Genomic DNA, 17,631 nt, shown 5'->3' with positions numbered 1-17,631 from the left:
AAGTCACCAAGTCTGGGACTCAAATTATGTAGTCAGCCAAGTGGGATCTAGCCACCTTAATCAGCATACCACTTAGCTAGTCATGGGGTGTTTTTTTTTTTTTTTTTGGAGAGATTTTCACTGTAGGGCGCGTGCGCTCGCCAGACAGACAGAGAGAGACATAGAGACAGAAAGCGAGAAATCACCCCCCAGGGGGGATGGTCACGCCGCAATCCCTTCTCCTCCATTCTCCTCTCGGGATCTTGGGCACGCACACACACACGCCCGGTGTGAGTTTTAAGCCACCGGGTCCGGGACGTGACCGCGGTCGACTACCTGGGAGTCCAGCGACATAGCCATTACGCTAACTGCTGGTTCCCGTCATGGGGTGTTTTTTAGAAACAAAATAATTTACTTTAGCAGAAATTAGGTTTATGTTTATAAATTGAGTTTTAAAGAAACTGATAATAACAGCATTTATAAATAGTACTGCTATCATGTAGGATAGTGATAATATAGAAATATATAACTAAATGATCTAGTTGTCACAGAAAACAATAATATTTGCTGTAAAGTTCCACATACAGATGATCAGGATACAGAAGTTTTCGAAGTCTACACTTTTGAACATTATTCAATAATGTCTACGTCTACTGCTTTTATTTACCTCTATAGTAAAAATTTTATCCATGTCTCTAAAACTACAGCACTTGAATCATCAGAAAAATGGCAGAATTGGAAAAATAGGACTGGATGTGGTGCTGCAGGCCATGGGGCATTGCTGAGTGAGACGAGCCATATGGGAGGCTGGGTTCAGATCTTGAGTTGACTTTAACGTGCTGAATGTGTCCAGGCAAGGCCATGATCTTGACTGGCTGGGAGACTAGGGGAAGGATCATGGCGTGACAGGACTTTGTGAAGGGTAACTCTTTCTCTCTCTCTAAAAATAAACTGGGACCCGCAGATGGTGTAATGGTTACATCGCTAGACTCCCAGGTAGTTGAACATTATTCGAGTCCAGGACTCGGCGGCTTAACTCATGCTGGGTGCATGTGTGTGTGTGTCCAAGATCCTGAGAGGAGAATGGAGAAGGGATTACAACGTGGCCATCTCCCTTAGAGGGTGATTTCTCTCTTTCTGTATCTCTGGCAAGTGCACATGCCCTATAGCAAAAACCTCTTCAAAAATAAATATTAGATAAATAAATGAAAATAAACAAACTTAATAAAACAAAAACCTTTAGATATACCACAACTCCTAATAGGGACTCTGAGGGTGGCAAAGGGCCACATGAAAGAAATGAAATATTTCTGCATGCCTTTTCCTTCTGTGAATGCTGAGAGATCAGAGATGTACTGTTTTAATGGCTATTTGAAGACAGACATACAATATAAAGACTTGAGTAAATTAATATTCTAGTTCTTTTAGAGAGCCAAAATTAAGCTTTTAAGCACATTTTTATAGTATGCTACAAGTTATGAAATAAAAAATTATTAATTCCCTTAAAGAGTAAAAATAAACTAGTAATCTAATAAAAATAAACACAAATTAAAGGATTAAAGACAGGTGTGAGCAAATTTAAATATAAAGTATACCTGTTTATCTTCTGAGGTTGCAAAGGAATAATGGGAATCACAGTATTGCACAGAGACTTGCAAAGAGGGCAAAGATATTCTCCACTCTCCAAGTCAAAAAGGTCAACATGAATGCGCTGCTGTGAACTCAGCTGTACAGCTTCAAAATACCTGCAAATTCCAAAGACACAGGCTCATTTAAAATTATACATGTATTCTTGCTCTAATCTAAATTAAAAATTTTAGAATCTTTGCGCCAGTAGCATCTTTAAAATCTATATGCAAAAAATACACGATATAATTATTGAAGAAAAGAGGCCATTATTATTTTGGGAACAAAATGAAAATAGTATCAGAGCAGATACAAATTTAAAATAAATTTACTGAATCGTAACTCTTTTTCTGCCTCGAGCGCATAAAGATACAACACGGACACTACTTTCTCAATTTTTAATAACCAGCTGATGTACTTAGGGCTAAAATAGAAAAATTATATACTATATTTTAATCCAATGCCATGCAGGTAAATGCTATACCAAAGATCTCTCAGAAATTATATTTCTGAATTTATATCTTTTCAGAGTTAGAACTAGAAGTTCTTGTTTTTTTCCTATCTCAAAGATACTTCCACTGTATGTTTTGAGGCAAATAAGATTTTTATAAAGATTACTTCTTCTTTTACATGAAGAGCAAATAATTAGTTTGTGGAGAGCTGGCATAAAAGAAAATGAAAAATCTTAAATTGATAACTTTCCACACCTGTTTCCAAGGCTGATAATAATTAGTATCATATAAACAGAATTAATCATTAAAATTGCTTCAATTACTCAAAAAAGAAAGGAGACATGAGAAAACATGCCTTTTTGTGGACTTTAATGAACTTCAGTGTCCCTGTCTTTTTAAAGAACATGTCAGAAGGGCAACTTACTTCTGCCAGCACACTGCATGCATTACATGACCACAGCTTCCCGTGTAAGTTCCATAGGCCAAGTCTGGATCCATGAAGAGTGGGTCCAGGATTTCTGGAACATGAAGACAAAAATAAGAGGTATGATGAATACTTTTGCCACAGTTATAAAAAGCCAAGGTGGGGAGAGTAGGGGGTTGGAAGCGAGAGAAAGAGGTAAACAGGTATAAAACTCTTCATAAACTTTCTTAGAAATGTCTAAGGAAAGTGTCACAAAATAATGAAAGCTGCATTATCTTGGTTCTTGGAATGATTTTTTTCTGATTCCAGCACAATTTACTGTTGTAATTTTAAAAGTAATCTGATTGGAAGACAATTTTAAGGGATATTTAGGGGCATTATAAACTAGTAGAAAAAAGAAAATTTGGACCAGCAGATGGTGTAATGGTTACATCACTGGACTCCTACATAATAGACCTTGGTTCAAGTCCCGGACCAGGTGGGTTAAACTCACGCTGGGCACCTGTGCATGCATGCCCAAGATCCAGAAAGGAGAACAGAGGAGAAGGGATTGTGGCACGGTCATCCCCTTTGGTGGTGATTAATTTGGTTTCTGTCTCTCTGTTTCTCTCTGACATTCTTGCGAGTGCACACACCCTATAGCAAAAAACAAAAAAAAAAAAGAAAAAAAAGGAAAAAAGAAAACTAGGAATTTCAAATTCTGGTTTTATTGCTTATAACTTGTGGTCTTAGACAAATTACTTAATCTCTGTGCCCCAGTTCCCTTATCTGTAAAATGGAGCCAATATTGGTATCTAACTCACAGAGTTGTTGTGAGAACTATGTAAATAATATATACACACAAAGCACTTAATCAGTGCCTGGCACATATTAAATATTCAATAAATGTTGTCCTTTATTGTCATTTTATTCCAAGGGTATTTTAAAAGTAGCACAGCTAACTCCTGATGTCTTTTATAAAAAGTGTAATACATTATTTAATTATTGAACATGCCAAGAAAATGTTTAACAAGTCTAATTATGAGGAAACAAGCAGATAAATGCACAATGTGAGTGAGACACTGTACAAGACAACTGACTTACATTCTTTGAAAAAGTTATTATTGTGGGGAGGGGAAGGCAAAAGAATATATGACTGAAAGAAAAATAACCAAAGCAATACATGAAACATGTTTCCTAAGTAGAAAAAAAAAGTGTAGCTATTGAAGATATTTTTGAGAACAGCTGGGGAAATAGTATACTATTTATACTAGATGATATTACTGAACTACTAAGTTTCTTTAGTGGATAATGAACAAAAAAAAAAAAGAAAAAAAAGGAAAAAAGAAAACTAGGAATTTCAAATTCTGGTTTTATTGCTTATAACTTGTGGTCTTAGACAAATTACTTAATCTCTGTGCCCCAGTTCCCTTATCTGTAAAATGGAGCCAATATTGGTATCTAACTCACAGAGTTGTTGTGAGAACTATGTAAATAATATATACACACAAAGCACTTAATCAGTGCCTGGCACATATTAAATATTCAATAAATGTTGTCCTTTATTGTCATTTTATTCCAAGGGTATTTTAAAAGTAGCACAGCTAACTCCTGATGTCTTTTATAAAAAGTGTAATACATTATTTAATTATTGAACATGCCAAGAAAATGTTTAACAAGTCTAATTATGAGGAAACAAGCAGATAAATGCACAATGTGAGTGAGACACTGTACAAGACAACTGACTTACATTCTTTGAAAAAGTTATTATTGTGGGGAGGGGAAGGCAAAAGAATATATGACTGAAAGAAAAATAACCAAAGCAATACATGAAACATGTTTCCTAAGTAGAAAAAAAAAGTGTAGCTATTGAAGATATTTTTGAGAACAGCTGGGGAAATAGTATACTATTTATACTAGATGATATTACTGAACTACTAAGTTTCTTTAGTGGATAATGGTATGGTAGAAATATAATTGTCCTTTGTTTTAAGGTAATATGTGTGGACATACTTAGGGATGGAATGCCAAGATGTCTGCAACCTACTCTCAAATAATGCAGCAAAAAGAGACAGACAGAGAGAATAAGCAATGTGACCAAGTGTTAACAAAAATTAAAAGAAAAAAGAAAACAAAGGAGTCAACACAGCCATGTAAAAACCTAGTCCATTTTACACTGTGTAAACGTGACCTGACCAAGTAAGACTACGTAGCAACCTCACTTCCAAGTTTCCCTCAAAGAGTATTTTTCCTAGGTGTGAAAACAAATACTTGAAAGGATATTTATTAAACAATACATACCCGCTGAGAGTTCCATGGGTTTTCCCCTGTGCTGGGTTAAGGCGGTGGATTTCTGGACACAGGCCGACAATACCATGGCGTTATTTTCTATTCTCACTTCCTGCTCTTCTTGGCAGAGGATGCATGTCAACACCTCCTTTTCAGTAACAGACAGGCCCCGTTTAGGACCCACAGCAATTCTAGAGTAGTCACTGCCTGGCGGGGTGCTGCCAAAAGAAACGACCAGAAATGAGGACACATGTTTCGGTCATCTGTCTCTGTAAGCTGTTTGATTTTATGTAACTGTAGACAGAAACTTCAAGAATAAAAACAAATAAATAAAAGTGATATTTAGCAAGATTAGCTTAAAAGCTTCCCCCAACCTGGGAACCAGCAGTTAGCGTAATGGCTATGTCTCTGGACTCCCACGTAATCGACCGCGGTTCGTGTCCCGGACTCGGTGGCTTAAAACTCACGCCGGGCGCGTGTGCGTGCGTGCCCAAGATCCCAAGAGGAGAATGGAGGAGAAGGGATTGCGGCGTGACCATCCCCCCTGGGGGGTGATTTCTCGCTTTCTGTCTCTAATGTCTCTCTCTGTCTGTCTGGCGAGCGCACGCGCCCTATAGTGAAAATCTCTCCAAAAAAAAAAAAAAAAGAAAAAGAAAAGAAAAGCTTCCCCCAACCTCTCTGGCTTTTATTAATCTGCATATTAGAAAATACATTTTATGTTGCTGCTACAGAAAAAAACAGATTGCAAAAAAAAATATTATTTATACTTAATTTACTGTACCAACAAACTGAATCATTGGTCTTTTCTGAATATAACAGTAACAGAAACTTAATGAAGAATTTTTGGAAAATCTAGAAAAGCATAAAGAAAAAAAATTATACTTGCACAAACTAGAGATAACCACAAGTAGCTTTGTATGTTTCATTAGTCTGTTTTTTATTTATAATAGAACTTTTTTACATAAATAAGTTTACATTATATATAGACTTGCATCCTGGTTTATTCATTTATGTCTCCATTTTCTAATGTCATTACAATTTCTTTAGAAACATTTTTAAATGACTGCACAGTATTCTTACTACATGTGTCATAATAGCTTTAGCTATTCCCTCTCAATAGGCCTTTAGAGTTTATTCTATTTTAGTGGTTATTAAAACTAAAAAACCTACACTTTACTGATTCAGCAACTGTTATATGCTACAATTTATCAATTCTCAGGCTCTACCTTAAACTGACTTAGCATATCTTAGGATCAATTGATGTGTGCAGTAATACACAAATATCAATTATTGGAAAAGTCATGATGCATTTTTGCATAGAAAAACACAGAAAAAATACATCATGACTTTTCTGACAACCCAATAATTACAAATATTTGTAATTTGCTGATTGGGATGCCAGACAATGTTTTGAATATTTTACTTTATGCTTACTCAATTAATCCTTACAACAATCCTATGAAGTAGATATTTTTATTACATCATTTTTCAGATGATGAAACCAAGGCCTAGAAATAGTAAGAGACTTACGTAGTCATTAGACTTATCACTAATAAGTAGTGAAATCAGAACTTAACCCAGGTCACCTAGCGTCACAGGCCATGCTCTCAATGACTCAGTAATACTGCCTCTCTGTGTAAGAAACTCTCTGAAATACGTCATTCAATAAACTGAAAATAAATATTAATCATCAACATAAATGAACTGACAATACTATGCAGTTTTTTAAAGGATCTCAGTTAGGTGTGTGGTAAGCCTCCCAGAAAACATCTGCAATATATATGTGGGAGAGATTTACTATTTAGTTCTCCCAAGGGCTAGTGGGCACAGAATGCTAAATGTCTCGCAATTTGTGGGACAGTCCTGCATGAAAACAATTGCTGCCAGCAGGTAGCATAGTGGTTAAGGCATCGGACACCCAACATGGCTGACTACAGTTCCAGTCCCGGACCTGGGGGCTTGCTTTCTCATTTTCCCTCTCTCTCTCTGGTGAGCGCACACACCCTCTAGCAAATTTTAAAACAATAATAATGAGAGATAAAATCAAATAAATAATTCTTTAATAAAAAAAGAATTGCTGCCCAAGTGCCAAGATGTAAGAACACATATGGGTTTCTAAAACATACTACTGAATGAAAATGGAAGTTAGAGAATGATCTGTGCATACCACTGATGCAAATAAAATACTAAATGACATTATATAATTTATGTGGTCACACATTATTTGCATGTAGTAGCATAGAAAAAATTCTGACAAGATACACATAAAACAGAGAACCCCTGAGGAAGAGCAGAAAGGATTTGGGCTTGTGTTCAAATACACTTTAGTTTTATCTCTGATAGTTTACTTTCCAAAGGAAAATGTATCGATATAACTAAAATTTTGGTTTAAAGAAATGGAAGACAATATGTTTATGACTTTGGGATTAAAAAAAAAAAAGTCTTTTTTAAAAATTTTGCTATAGAGTGTGTGTACTCACCAGAAAGACAGAGAGGTAAGTGACAAATCATGCCTTGGGGAGATGGCCATGCCACAATCCCTTTTCCTCCATTCTCCTCTCAGGATTTTGGGCATGCATGCACTTGGTGTGACTTTAAAGCTGCTGGGTCCAGTATCTGAATAAACTCTAAGGGCCTATGTATATATAACTGCCCACATGGCACAGCAGGCCATGTGGGATCCAGTCTCCCAAACCTCCACGCCACCTGCTGGCCCAGGAAAATCCTTCTTAAAACATGGGAACCAGCATTTAGCATAATGGCTATGTCGCTGGACTCCCACATAGTCGACTGCGGTTCGCATCCCGGACCCAGTGGTTTAAAACTCACGCCGGGCGCGTGTGCGTGTGTGCCCAAGATCCTGAGAGGAGAATGGAGGAGAAGGGATTGTGGCGTGACATCCCCCCTGGGGGGTGATTTCTCACTTTCTGTCTCTATGTTTCTGTCTGTCTGGCGAGCGCACACGCCCTATAGTGAAAACCTCTCAATTTTTTAAAAAAAACATATAAACAGTGGGGCCAACAGGCGGAATGGTGCTTAAGGCATTGACTCCCACATGGCCAACCATGGTTTGAGTCCCATATCTGGTGGCTCACTTTCTCACTTTACCTCTCTCTGTTTACCTCTGGTGAGCACGAGTGTCCTATAGCAAGTTAAAAAATAATAATAAATAAAACAGTTATTTTTTTAAAAAAGAAAAAGTTTAAAAACCTCTAAAAGACTGATAGATGTCTTTTTTTTTTTTTAGTTTTTTTTTAATAATCATTTTATTTTATTTATTTATTTATTTATTTTACCAGAGAGACAGAGGTTGAGAGTGAGAGAGAAAGTGAGAAAGCAAGCCACCAGATTCAAGATTTGAACCCTGGTTGGCCATGTGGGAGTGTCCAGCACCATAACCATCATGCTACCAGCTGGTCCCCTGATAGATGTCTTTTTCATCAACACTGAAAACTTTATTTCGTTCTTTGTCAGAGGGTACATGTGCTTGCCAGAGACAGACAGACAGACAGGGAGGAGAGGGAGAAAGCACCCTCAGTGGGGCACTGTCATACTGCTTTCTCTTTTTCTCTTTATCTCCATCCTGATGGGATTTTGGAACACATGCACATGCATCCTGGTATTTTCAAGCTGCCAGGACCTGAACCATTTGGTCAGCCATATAGGATCATTTAATCACTAGGCCACAGGTCAGGCCAACACTGCAAACTTCTTTATGGCTAAACCCCATAAGTAGATAGGCAATTTCAGTACCTATGTTGGGAGCAGCAATTGATAAAAACATTTTAGAGAGTAATGTAGCTATAGATATATTAAAATATCATGAAGAATGACTGTAAATCTATATGTACTAATATGAACAGATTTGTAAGACATTGATAAAGCTACAGAGCCAGCCTCAAAGTCTAGTAGTTAAGACAGTCAATCCCACATGACTGACTGCAGTTCAAATCCTGGCCCTGCAGCTTGAGAAACATGCTAGATGTATGTACATGTGTGCCCCTAATCCCAAATGGAGAGGGTGGCATGACCACATCTTGTTAGGTGGTGCTTTTTCCCCCCGTCAAGCCTGCGCACCCTCTATCAATTTAAAAAGAAGGAAAGAAAGAGGGAACCAGCAGTTAGCGTAATGGCTGTGTCGCTGGACTCCCACGTAGTCGACCACAGTTTGCGTCCCGGACCCAGTGGTTTAAAACTCACGCTGGGCGCATGTGCGTGCGTGCCCAAGATCCCGAGAGGAGAAGGGATTGCAGCGTGACCATCCCCCCTGGGGGGGAGATTTCTCGCTTTCTGTCTCTATGTCTCTCTCTGTCTGTCTGGCGAGCGCATGCACCCTATAGCAAAATTTCCAAAAAAAAAAAAAAAAAAAAAAAAGAAGGAAAGAAAGAAAAAGGAACATATTCATAAATAACACATTCAAACAGGTGATAACAAGTAATGAAATCATTAAAACCACTAATTAATTGTAAGCTCACCTTTTCTTCTATCTTGTCAGTCAATTTTTTTTTCCTCACTACTTCTTAAATAGTTTGTACTCATTATGTATCATTTAGACTTAGGATTTCTGCTCACGTAAAGTTTATTTCTAGTTTTATTACACAATAGTCAGTCAAGTAAGGCTTACCTTCATATTAATCTTATTTCCTTAAAATAATCATTCTTTTTTATGATCCTGTTAGCAAGCTAAACTTTAGGAACATTACACAGTATACAATGTATACACTGTTACTGCAAGTGAACAATTCCCTATAAGTATTCATAACACAAATTGTTTTAAAATAAGTATTTATTTAATTTTATTCATTCTTATTTAATTTGCTAAAGGGCACACACGCTCACCAGAGAGCGACAAAAAGAGACAGAGAAAGTAAGTGGCCAGCTTCAGTACTCAAACAAAGGCCAACCATGTAGGAGTCTAGCACCTTAACCACCACATCACCTGCTGGCCCTGAAAATCTTGATTTTCGGGACCAGCAGTTAGTGTAATGTCTATGTTGCTGGACTCCCATGTAGTCCACCGTGGTTCAAGTCCCGGACCCGGTGGCTTAAACTCATACTGGGCATGTGTGCGTGCTTGCCCAAGATCCTAAGAGGAGAGTGGAAGAGAAGGGATTACAGTGTGGCCACCCTCCCGGGGGGTGATTTCTCGCTTTCTGTCTCTCGGTCTCTCTCTGTCTTTCTGGCGAGTGTACGTGCCCTATAGCAAAAACCTTTCCCAAAAAAAAGAAAATCTTGATTTTTTTTAGAATGGGCATAAGGGGGTAGTTTTCAGTAATTAGATTTCTTGGACTACTTTTCAAAGTACTGTTATTTTGCCTACTCCCTTTATTGAATGTATATATAACCGCCCACATGGTTCTGAAGATTAATCAGCTCCCAATAGCATACCAGTCAGGGCTCCAGAAACCAGACTAATTGATTCTCATTTCCAATGTACTATACAGAAATATAGGCACTGTCTTCTTTTGTCTTTAAGGGAAAAAAATGAAAACCAGTCCGAACTACTTTTTTGAGGTAAAGAACTTATTTAAAATCTATAATAACTATAGTAATTTTTATCAGAAATTCTAAAAATGATGTGAACTGATATGCAAATGTATATATGAAAATGCCTATGCATACAAAATAATGGGTCGATTTCTATTTTGGCTGTTCTCACATTTGTATCCTTTTGTGATTTAACCTCACTGTGTACTTGAAACATTTATCAATATAAAATTAGGGCCTGCTCAATAGAAGCCAGATCTCATAAGGCAACTGCATTTTAAACCCTATCCTGGTTAGTTTAAATACGCAAGGCATGTGCTTGAGTGCCTGATACCTGATGGGCTGGAGGACTAGCAGAAGGGAGTATGGCATGGCCAGATAACGTGGAAGGTGCCTATGTCTCTGTCTCTTTCTCGCTCGCATGCATGTGTACATGAACATGAGTTCTATTATGGAAAAAGACCTTAAAAAACTTAAAATTATAATCAATAAGTAACTCAGAGTCTTTTTTCCAATACTTATAGCTTAAAAATAGTTATATATGAGGGTCAGAGCTTAAAAATAGTTGAATATGGGGAAACAGCAGTTAGTGTAATGGCTATGTCGCTGGATTCCCACATAGTCGACCGCGGTTCGCGTCCCGGACCCAGTGGCTTAAAACTCACGCCAGGCACGTGTGCGTGCGTGCCCAAGATCCTGAGAGGAAAATGGAGGAGAAGGGACTGCGGTGTGACCATCCCCCCTTGGGGGGGGGGCGATTTCTCGCTTTCTGTCTCTATGTCTCTCTCTGTCTGGCGAGTGCACATGCCCTATAGTGAAAACCTCTCCAAAAAAAAAAAAAGTTGAATATGGGGACTGGAGCTTAAAAACAGTTTAGATATGAGAGCAAGCAGATAACGTAGTGGTACGTTGTTGGATTCCCACCTGGCCAACCATGGTTCGAGTCTTGGACCCAGGAACTCAAAAACTCATGCAGGGTGTGTGTACATTCATGACCAAGACCCATAAGGAGAATGGAGGAGAAGGGATTGCGGCATGGTCATCACCCTTGGGAGGGGATTTTTCACTTTCCTTCTCACCGTCTCTGTCTCTCTAGCAAGCACATGCTCCCTAAGACAAAAACCTCTAAAAAGAAAGAAGAAAAGTTAAATATGGGGGCCAGAGATAAAAAAAGTTAAAAATGGAGGCTGGCAGGTGGCATGGTGGTTAATACACTGAACTTCCACATGGCTGACCACAGCTTGAGTCCTGGACCTGGTGGTTTGCTTTCTTATTTTCCCTTTCCTTCTCTCTCTGGTCAAATTAAAAAATAATAATAACAAAATTAAACAAATAATTACTTAAAAAAAAACAGTTAAGTATCTCTTACTATAAAATACATTTTAGAAAAGCATGATTTATTTTTTTTGGTAATTTTGCTATAAAGCACATGTGCTCACCAGACAGAAAGGGAGAGGCATAGTGAGAAAGCATCCTCTGGGGAGGATAGCCATGCTGTAATCCCTTTTCCTCTATTCTCCTCTTGGGATTCCAGGCATGCACACATACATGCCTGGCCTGTTCTTCAAGTCATCAGGTCCAGGACTCGAATTGCACAGTAAGCCACGAGGAATCCAGCTGTCATAATCATGAGGCCACTGGCTGGCCCAGAAAAGCATGATTTAAAATGAGTATTTAGTTTTTATCTAAAAATTGAATTACTAATTTTGGGGCAAATTTTTTGTTTTACCTCTCTTCCTCCATAATGGAGTCTTCTTTCCCAGGGATTTCTGATGTATTGTCATACATGAGTTTGTGAGTTTCAATGAAGTTTTTCTGTAAGGCAGACATCTGGGCCATGATCTTCTGACGATGGAGCCTAGCAGCTTCAGCTTTTCTTTTACGTTCTGCTTTTTCTTTATCATGAGTAATCTGGGTATTATAAAACCATAACATTAGATAAGATCTACTATTAAAATATGTATTTTTCAGTTGGCAAAATTCTCAAGTTAAGATTCTGAAAACCTTGATAATGATTTAAAGCCTAAATTCAATTTAATGTTTCAAAATTAGCATTATAGGCACCATCACATCATATAACTAATTGCTCCTTAGGTTACTTCAGAAATTTAATATAAAAAGGTCAAGAACCTTAAATATCCAATAACTTGCCTTTGATATTCAATGTAGGTATATTAAATAAAATGAGATGAAACAAAATTTTGAAATCATTTGTCAATCATTTAATCACTGACATTTAATTAATTTAAAGACACACTGAAGATGTCCAACGGTGACTCCAAAATGTGCTAAGACAGAACTATTTTTTTTTAATGTTTTTTATTTATTTATCTATTTACTTATGATTTTAAAGCCACTGGGTCCAGGACTTGAACTTGAACTTGAACATGTGGGAATGCAGCACCTTAATGACTATGTGGGAGTCCAGCAACGTAACCATTATGCCATCTGTTGGTCCCTAAAACATGGCATTTCTAATAGAACGCCATTATACATCAATTTACTCTGCTTTTGGAAAATAGGGTCATGCTCCTCATAACATCTGGTCAACAATGGATCACAAATTTACAATGATCCTATGAGGTTATAATAAGCTGGCCCATATAGCTTAGGAGTGTAGTACACTTAACATCTAGGTTTGTGTAAGTACACTGTATGCTTGTGGAACAATGAAATCATCTAACAATTCATTTCTTACAAAGTATCACTGTCGTTACATAATGTATGATTGACATAACCGACTAAATAACTATCTGTCAAGTACTGCTAATTCCTGAAGTACAGACACATAATGAATAAAAGACAAAATTTTACATGCTTTACAATAAACAGGATCCTCCTAATGTAAGGGATCAAATTTGTTATACCAGGAAAATTCAAAGACAAATCAATGTTACGTAATCAATGTTATGTAATAGTGTTATTACCTCATCATTCTTAATAGATTCTGATCCTGACGAAGTTGCTACAATTAAACAAGATTTTTCTCTTAATCGCTTCACTGTGTCAAACATCTGTAGGGGTGGGGGGGGGCAGAGAAAAGATAAAATGTTGAAAAATTTGGTTAGACTGATAGGGATCAGAAAAATTCACTAATATATTTGGTCATATCTCTAAATATCTTTGATGTAAATTCTCTTCAAATTTTTAAAAATTAATTTTAGAGATTTTTGCTATAGAGTGTATGTGCTCGCCAGAAACATAAAGTGAGACATCACTCCCCAGGGGAGATGGCCACACCACAATTCCTTCTCCATTCTCCTCTCTGGATTTTGGGCATGCATGCACACATACCCAGTGTGAGTTTTAAGCCACCATGTCTGGGACTCAAACTATGGTCGGCCACGTGAGAGTCCAACAATGTAATTATTTTGCCATCTGCTGGTCCCATAAAATTTTTTTAAGAATTATTTAATTTAATTTATTCATTCATTTATTTTAATTTGACCAGAGAGAGACACACGGGGAGAGAGGGAGGGAGGGAGGGAGGGAGAGAGAGAGAGAGAGAGAGAGAGGGCCAGGTCCGGGAATTGAACCGTGGTCAGCCATGTGGGAGTGTCCAGCGTCTTAACCACCAAGCCACCTGCTGGTCCCCGAGGTCCTGTAAATTTTAATACATGAGAGAAAAAAAGTGACTCTAAATGTGACAAACATCACATCAGCTAATTCAGTCTGTAGCTATGAGCATGACAGTTTGGGTTCAAAAGATTTGCTAGGATAATGTATATTTAAAAACATTTTTATACTGGGACCAGCAGTTAGTACAATGGCTATGTTGCTGAACTCCCATGTAGTCAACCATGGTTCCAGTCCTGGATCCAGTGGCTTAAACTCACGCAGGGCGCGTGTGCATGCGTGCCAAAGATCCCAAAGAGAAGAATGAAAGAGAAGGGATTGCGGTGTGGCGATTCCCCCTGGGGAGTGACTTCTCACTTTCTGTCTCTCTCTCTCTCTCTCTCTTTTGGGCGAGCACACGTGCCCTATAGCAAAAAAAAAAAAAAAAAAAAAAAATTTTTTTTACACTTTTTTCTGTTGTCAGAGGATATGTACTTTCTTGCCAGAGGAGGGAGAAGGTGGAAAGAAAAGGAAAGTCCTCTCCGATGGCCCTTTTCCCTCCATTTCTCCATCCCATCAAGATCTTGGGCACAAATACACATGCTCCCAGGATGCTTTTCAAGCTGTCATGGCTGGGACTTGAACCATGGTTAGTCATGTAGGATCCAGTTCCCTATGCAAAGCACTTTGTTATGGTGACAGCCCTAAAGTACAACTTTTAAAGCAAAAACATATAAAGACAAATACAAATTAAAAGTAAAATCCCTCTCTCCCTGATCATAGGCCCTCTCTCTAAAAGAAATGACTGAAAGATTATCAATGCTTCGTTCCAGGAAAATAATGATCAGAACATGTTTATCTATCTTATCTTTACACATATTTTCCCAAAAAGGAATCCTATACTTTTCATACCTCTTTTTTTCCACTTAATTTTTGTCTTAGGACAAATCTCCATAATAACTTACATAGATCTCGTTTTTAAAAAATTCTTCAGTAACAGGATGGTACATCCCTAAAGTTTATTTATATTTTGAAGGAGTCTTAGTCTCATGTCAGAAAACCTCCCACAAGGACCACTTACTACATAGCTAATGAGTATCTGGGCTAGCTATCTAATGTTTGTAAGATTAGCTTTCTTTAAGAGAGAGATTTTTGCTGTAAGGTGTATGTGCTCATCAGAGAGACAGAGACAGAAAGAGAGATGAAAAATGAGAAACCCCCCCCCAGGGGGGCCAGCCACACCACAATGCCTTTTCCTCTATTCTCCTCTTGGGACCTTAGGCATGCACGGACATGCACCCGGTATGAATTTTAAGCTGCCAGGTCTGGGACTCAAACCGTAGTCAACTACTTGGGAGTCCAGTGATGTAACCACTATGTCATCTGCTGCTTCCAATATCTTAATTTTATACTACATCAAGCTTACTTAAAGAATGTTTCTGGGGGACCAGCAGTTGGGCTCAAAGTCACTTTGAACAAATATTGATCAGGTTATGACATTTAAAATCCTTCAATGCTCTCTTGCTATCCTCAAAAAATAAAATCAGGGACCAGCAGTTGACATAATGGCTATGTCGCTGGACTCCCATGTAGTCAACCGAGGTCGAGCGCCTGACCAGGTGGCTTAAACTCACACTGGGCACATATGTGTGCGTGCCCAGGATTCCGGGAGGAGAAAGGAGAAGAGACTGCAGTGTGGCCATCCCTCCTGGGGGGTGATTTCTCACTTTCTGTCTCTCTGTCTCTTTCTGGTGAGCGTATGCACCTTATAGCAAAAACCTCTCCAAAAAATAAAAATAGAATAAAATCCACCACTTTACTCTCACCTAAAAGTTCCTACATAATCTGGTACCTGGCTGCTTCTCTGACCTCACTGCCTAACTTTGTCTCCCTCCCACATTATGTGACAGTCACACCGGTCCCTTCTTCCAGTTCTTCTTCCACTTCAATCATTTTTTAAAATATTTTATTTAAATATATGTGTGTGTGTGTGTGTGTGTGTGTGTGTATTTGACCTGAGAAGGACAGAGTGAGAGAGAGAGAGAGAAAGTGAGAAAGCAAGCCGCCAGGTCCGGGACTTGAACTGCAGTCGGCAATGTAGGAGTCCAGCGCCCTTAACCACCACGTCACCTGCCAGCCCCTTCTACTTCAATCTTAGAGTTTTTGTGTTGCTGTTGCCTTCTGGAGCGCTCTTCTAGATTCTTATAAGACTGACTCCATATCATTCTGGTGTCAGCTCCAATGTCACCTCTTCTGATTATCCAAAGTGCTCCCATACTCATCTACTAAATTACCCTGATACTTTATTTACTGTCTGTACCTCAAATAAAGTGTATGCTCCATAATAGCAAAAATCTTTTTTGTCCTATTTAGGGTGTAGAAATGAACACGGCACACAGTAAATATTTAGTATATGTTGACTAAATGAGACAAATGACTAAGTCTTACTTTATTTAAAAAGAAAAGCATGAAAACATCAGATAGAATTACTAACATGAAAAATATAATCATGAAAATAAGTAGCAAATGACTATATGATTGAAGAACATAGTGGCTTAATTTTTAGAGGCAAGAGAAAGATTCTTTTTATTTTTAAAAAAGTTCTTTTCTTCCATTAGCAAGAGACACTCAGAATGAGAAAGACAGTCCAACAGACAGCACCTCCAACAGGATCCAGACACCATAAAGCATCCCTAGCTTCAGCCAGCTCTGTTTATGGGCATGTGCATGCCCAGTGTACTCAGAAAGGTCTCCAGACCTAAGCTGGGAACTGTCCCATGTGGGAGTGCCTTGTAGAGCACGGCATTTCACTGCTGCATCACTGTCTGGCCCCAAATAGAGAATTTTTAAGTATTAAAACTAAAGCATGATCAGTTTACTTTTCTAGTTTACCTGGAGTATCCATGTTATCATGTCCTTCTGACCTTCTAACTGGGGAATTCCTTTGAGTTTTTCCAAAAGCATTTGTATATTCTGAGCATTCATGGCTGAACTTCCCAATCCTTTTTTTAAAAATACAAAATTACACACCATAAAAATGTACCTTCATAATTATGTACAAGTTATAATTTTTTAGTTATTGACATTGATAACCAAGATTTGCTAATATATCCCTTAGCTACATTAATTTTTCGATGGAAGAATCTATAATTACATGAAGTACATGAAGTACTGAGTTATCATTAATGCACTAACCAATACAAAATAAAAAAAGTGATATATGAGAAAAATCTGCATGACTTTTAAGTCTCATTCCTGTATCTTCCACTGGCACTTAACACTTTGTCTCTCTTACTTGAATCATTCTGCAAGCAAAAGTACTTAATGAGAAAAAAAATTGTCCAAAATATCAAAGTGGAATATTACATTCACCAAGTGAATATATTTATGATATCTTCAGGAATATAAAAAATAGTATGGACATAGAAAATGAGGTATTTTTCTTCTGACAGTTGGTTTTATAATCAGTGTCCCTGAATGTGCTTTCAAAAAAATCTTAACCAGGGATCAGTAGTAAGCATAATGGTTATGTCGCTGGACTCCCACATAGTCGACTGCGGTTTGAGTCCCAGACCCGGTGGCTTAAAACTCACGCCGGTTGTGTGTGCGTGCGTGCCCAAGATCCGAAGAGGAGAATGGAGGAGAAGGGATTGCGGCGTGGTCATTCCCCCTGGGGGGTGATTTCTTGCTTTCTGTCTATCTCTGTCTGTCTGGCGAGTGCATGCGCCCTATAGGGGGAAAAAAAAAAAAAAAAAAAAACCTCTCCAAAAAAATAAATAAATAAAATCTAAGGCATATGAAAAAATGCTCAACATCCCTCATCATAAGGGAGATGTAGAT

At 38.0% G+C, this 17,631-nt stretch overlaps 1 protein-coding gene across 4 annotated transcripts in view; it reads right to left on the bottom strand.

The window, feature by feature from the left end:
• Positions 1-17,631, bottom strand: part of UBR1 (ubiquitin protein ligase E3 component n-recognin 1) — a 162,010-nt gene that overhangs the window by 53,658 nt on the left and 90,721 nt on the right. For all 4 annotated transcript variants that reach the window (XM_027775784.1, XM_027775785.1, XM_027775786.1 and 1 more), the window contains exons 27-32: positions 16,684-16,793; positions 13,164-13,250; positions 11,966-12,147; positions 4,762-4,967; positions 2,482-2,575; positions 1,575-1,724 (exon numbers count right to left, since the gene is read on the bottom strand). In XM_027775784.1, the coding sequence (XP_027631585.1) occupies positions 1,575-1,724; positions 2,482-2,575; positions 4,762-4,967; positions 11,966-12,147; positions 13,164-13,250; positions 16,684-16,793 (829 nt within the window). The remainder of the gene's footprint in view (positions 1-1,574; positions 1,725-2,481; positions 2,576-4,761; positions 4,968-11,965; positions 12,148-13,163; positions 13,251-16,683; positions 16,794-17,631) is intronic.

The sequence above is a fragment of the Tupaia chinensis genome, unplaced genomic scaffold (assembly GCF_000334495.1).
Source record: "Tupaia chinensis unplaced genomic scaffold, TupChi_1.0 Scaffold000605_1, whole genome shotgun sequence".
In the NCBI taxonomy this organism is placed as follows: Eukaryota; Metazoa; Chordata; class Mammalia; order Scandentia; family Tupaiidae; genus Tupaia; species Tupaia belangeri.
The sequence above is the reverse complement of the archived record's forward strand: the minus strand, read 5'-3'. Positions and strand labels throughout refer to the sequence as shown.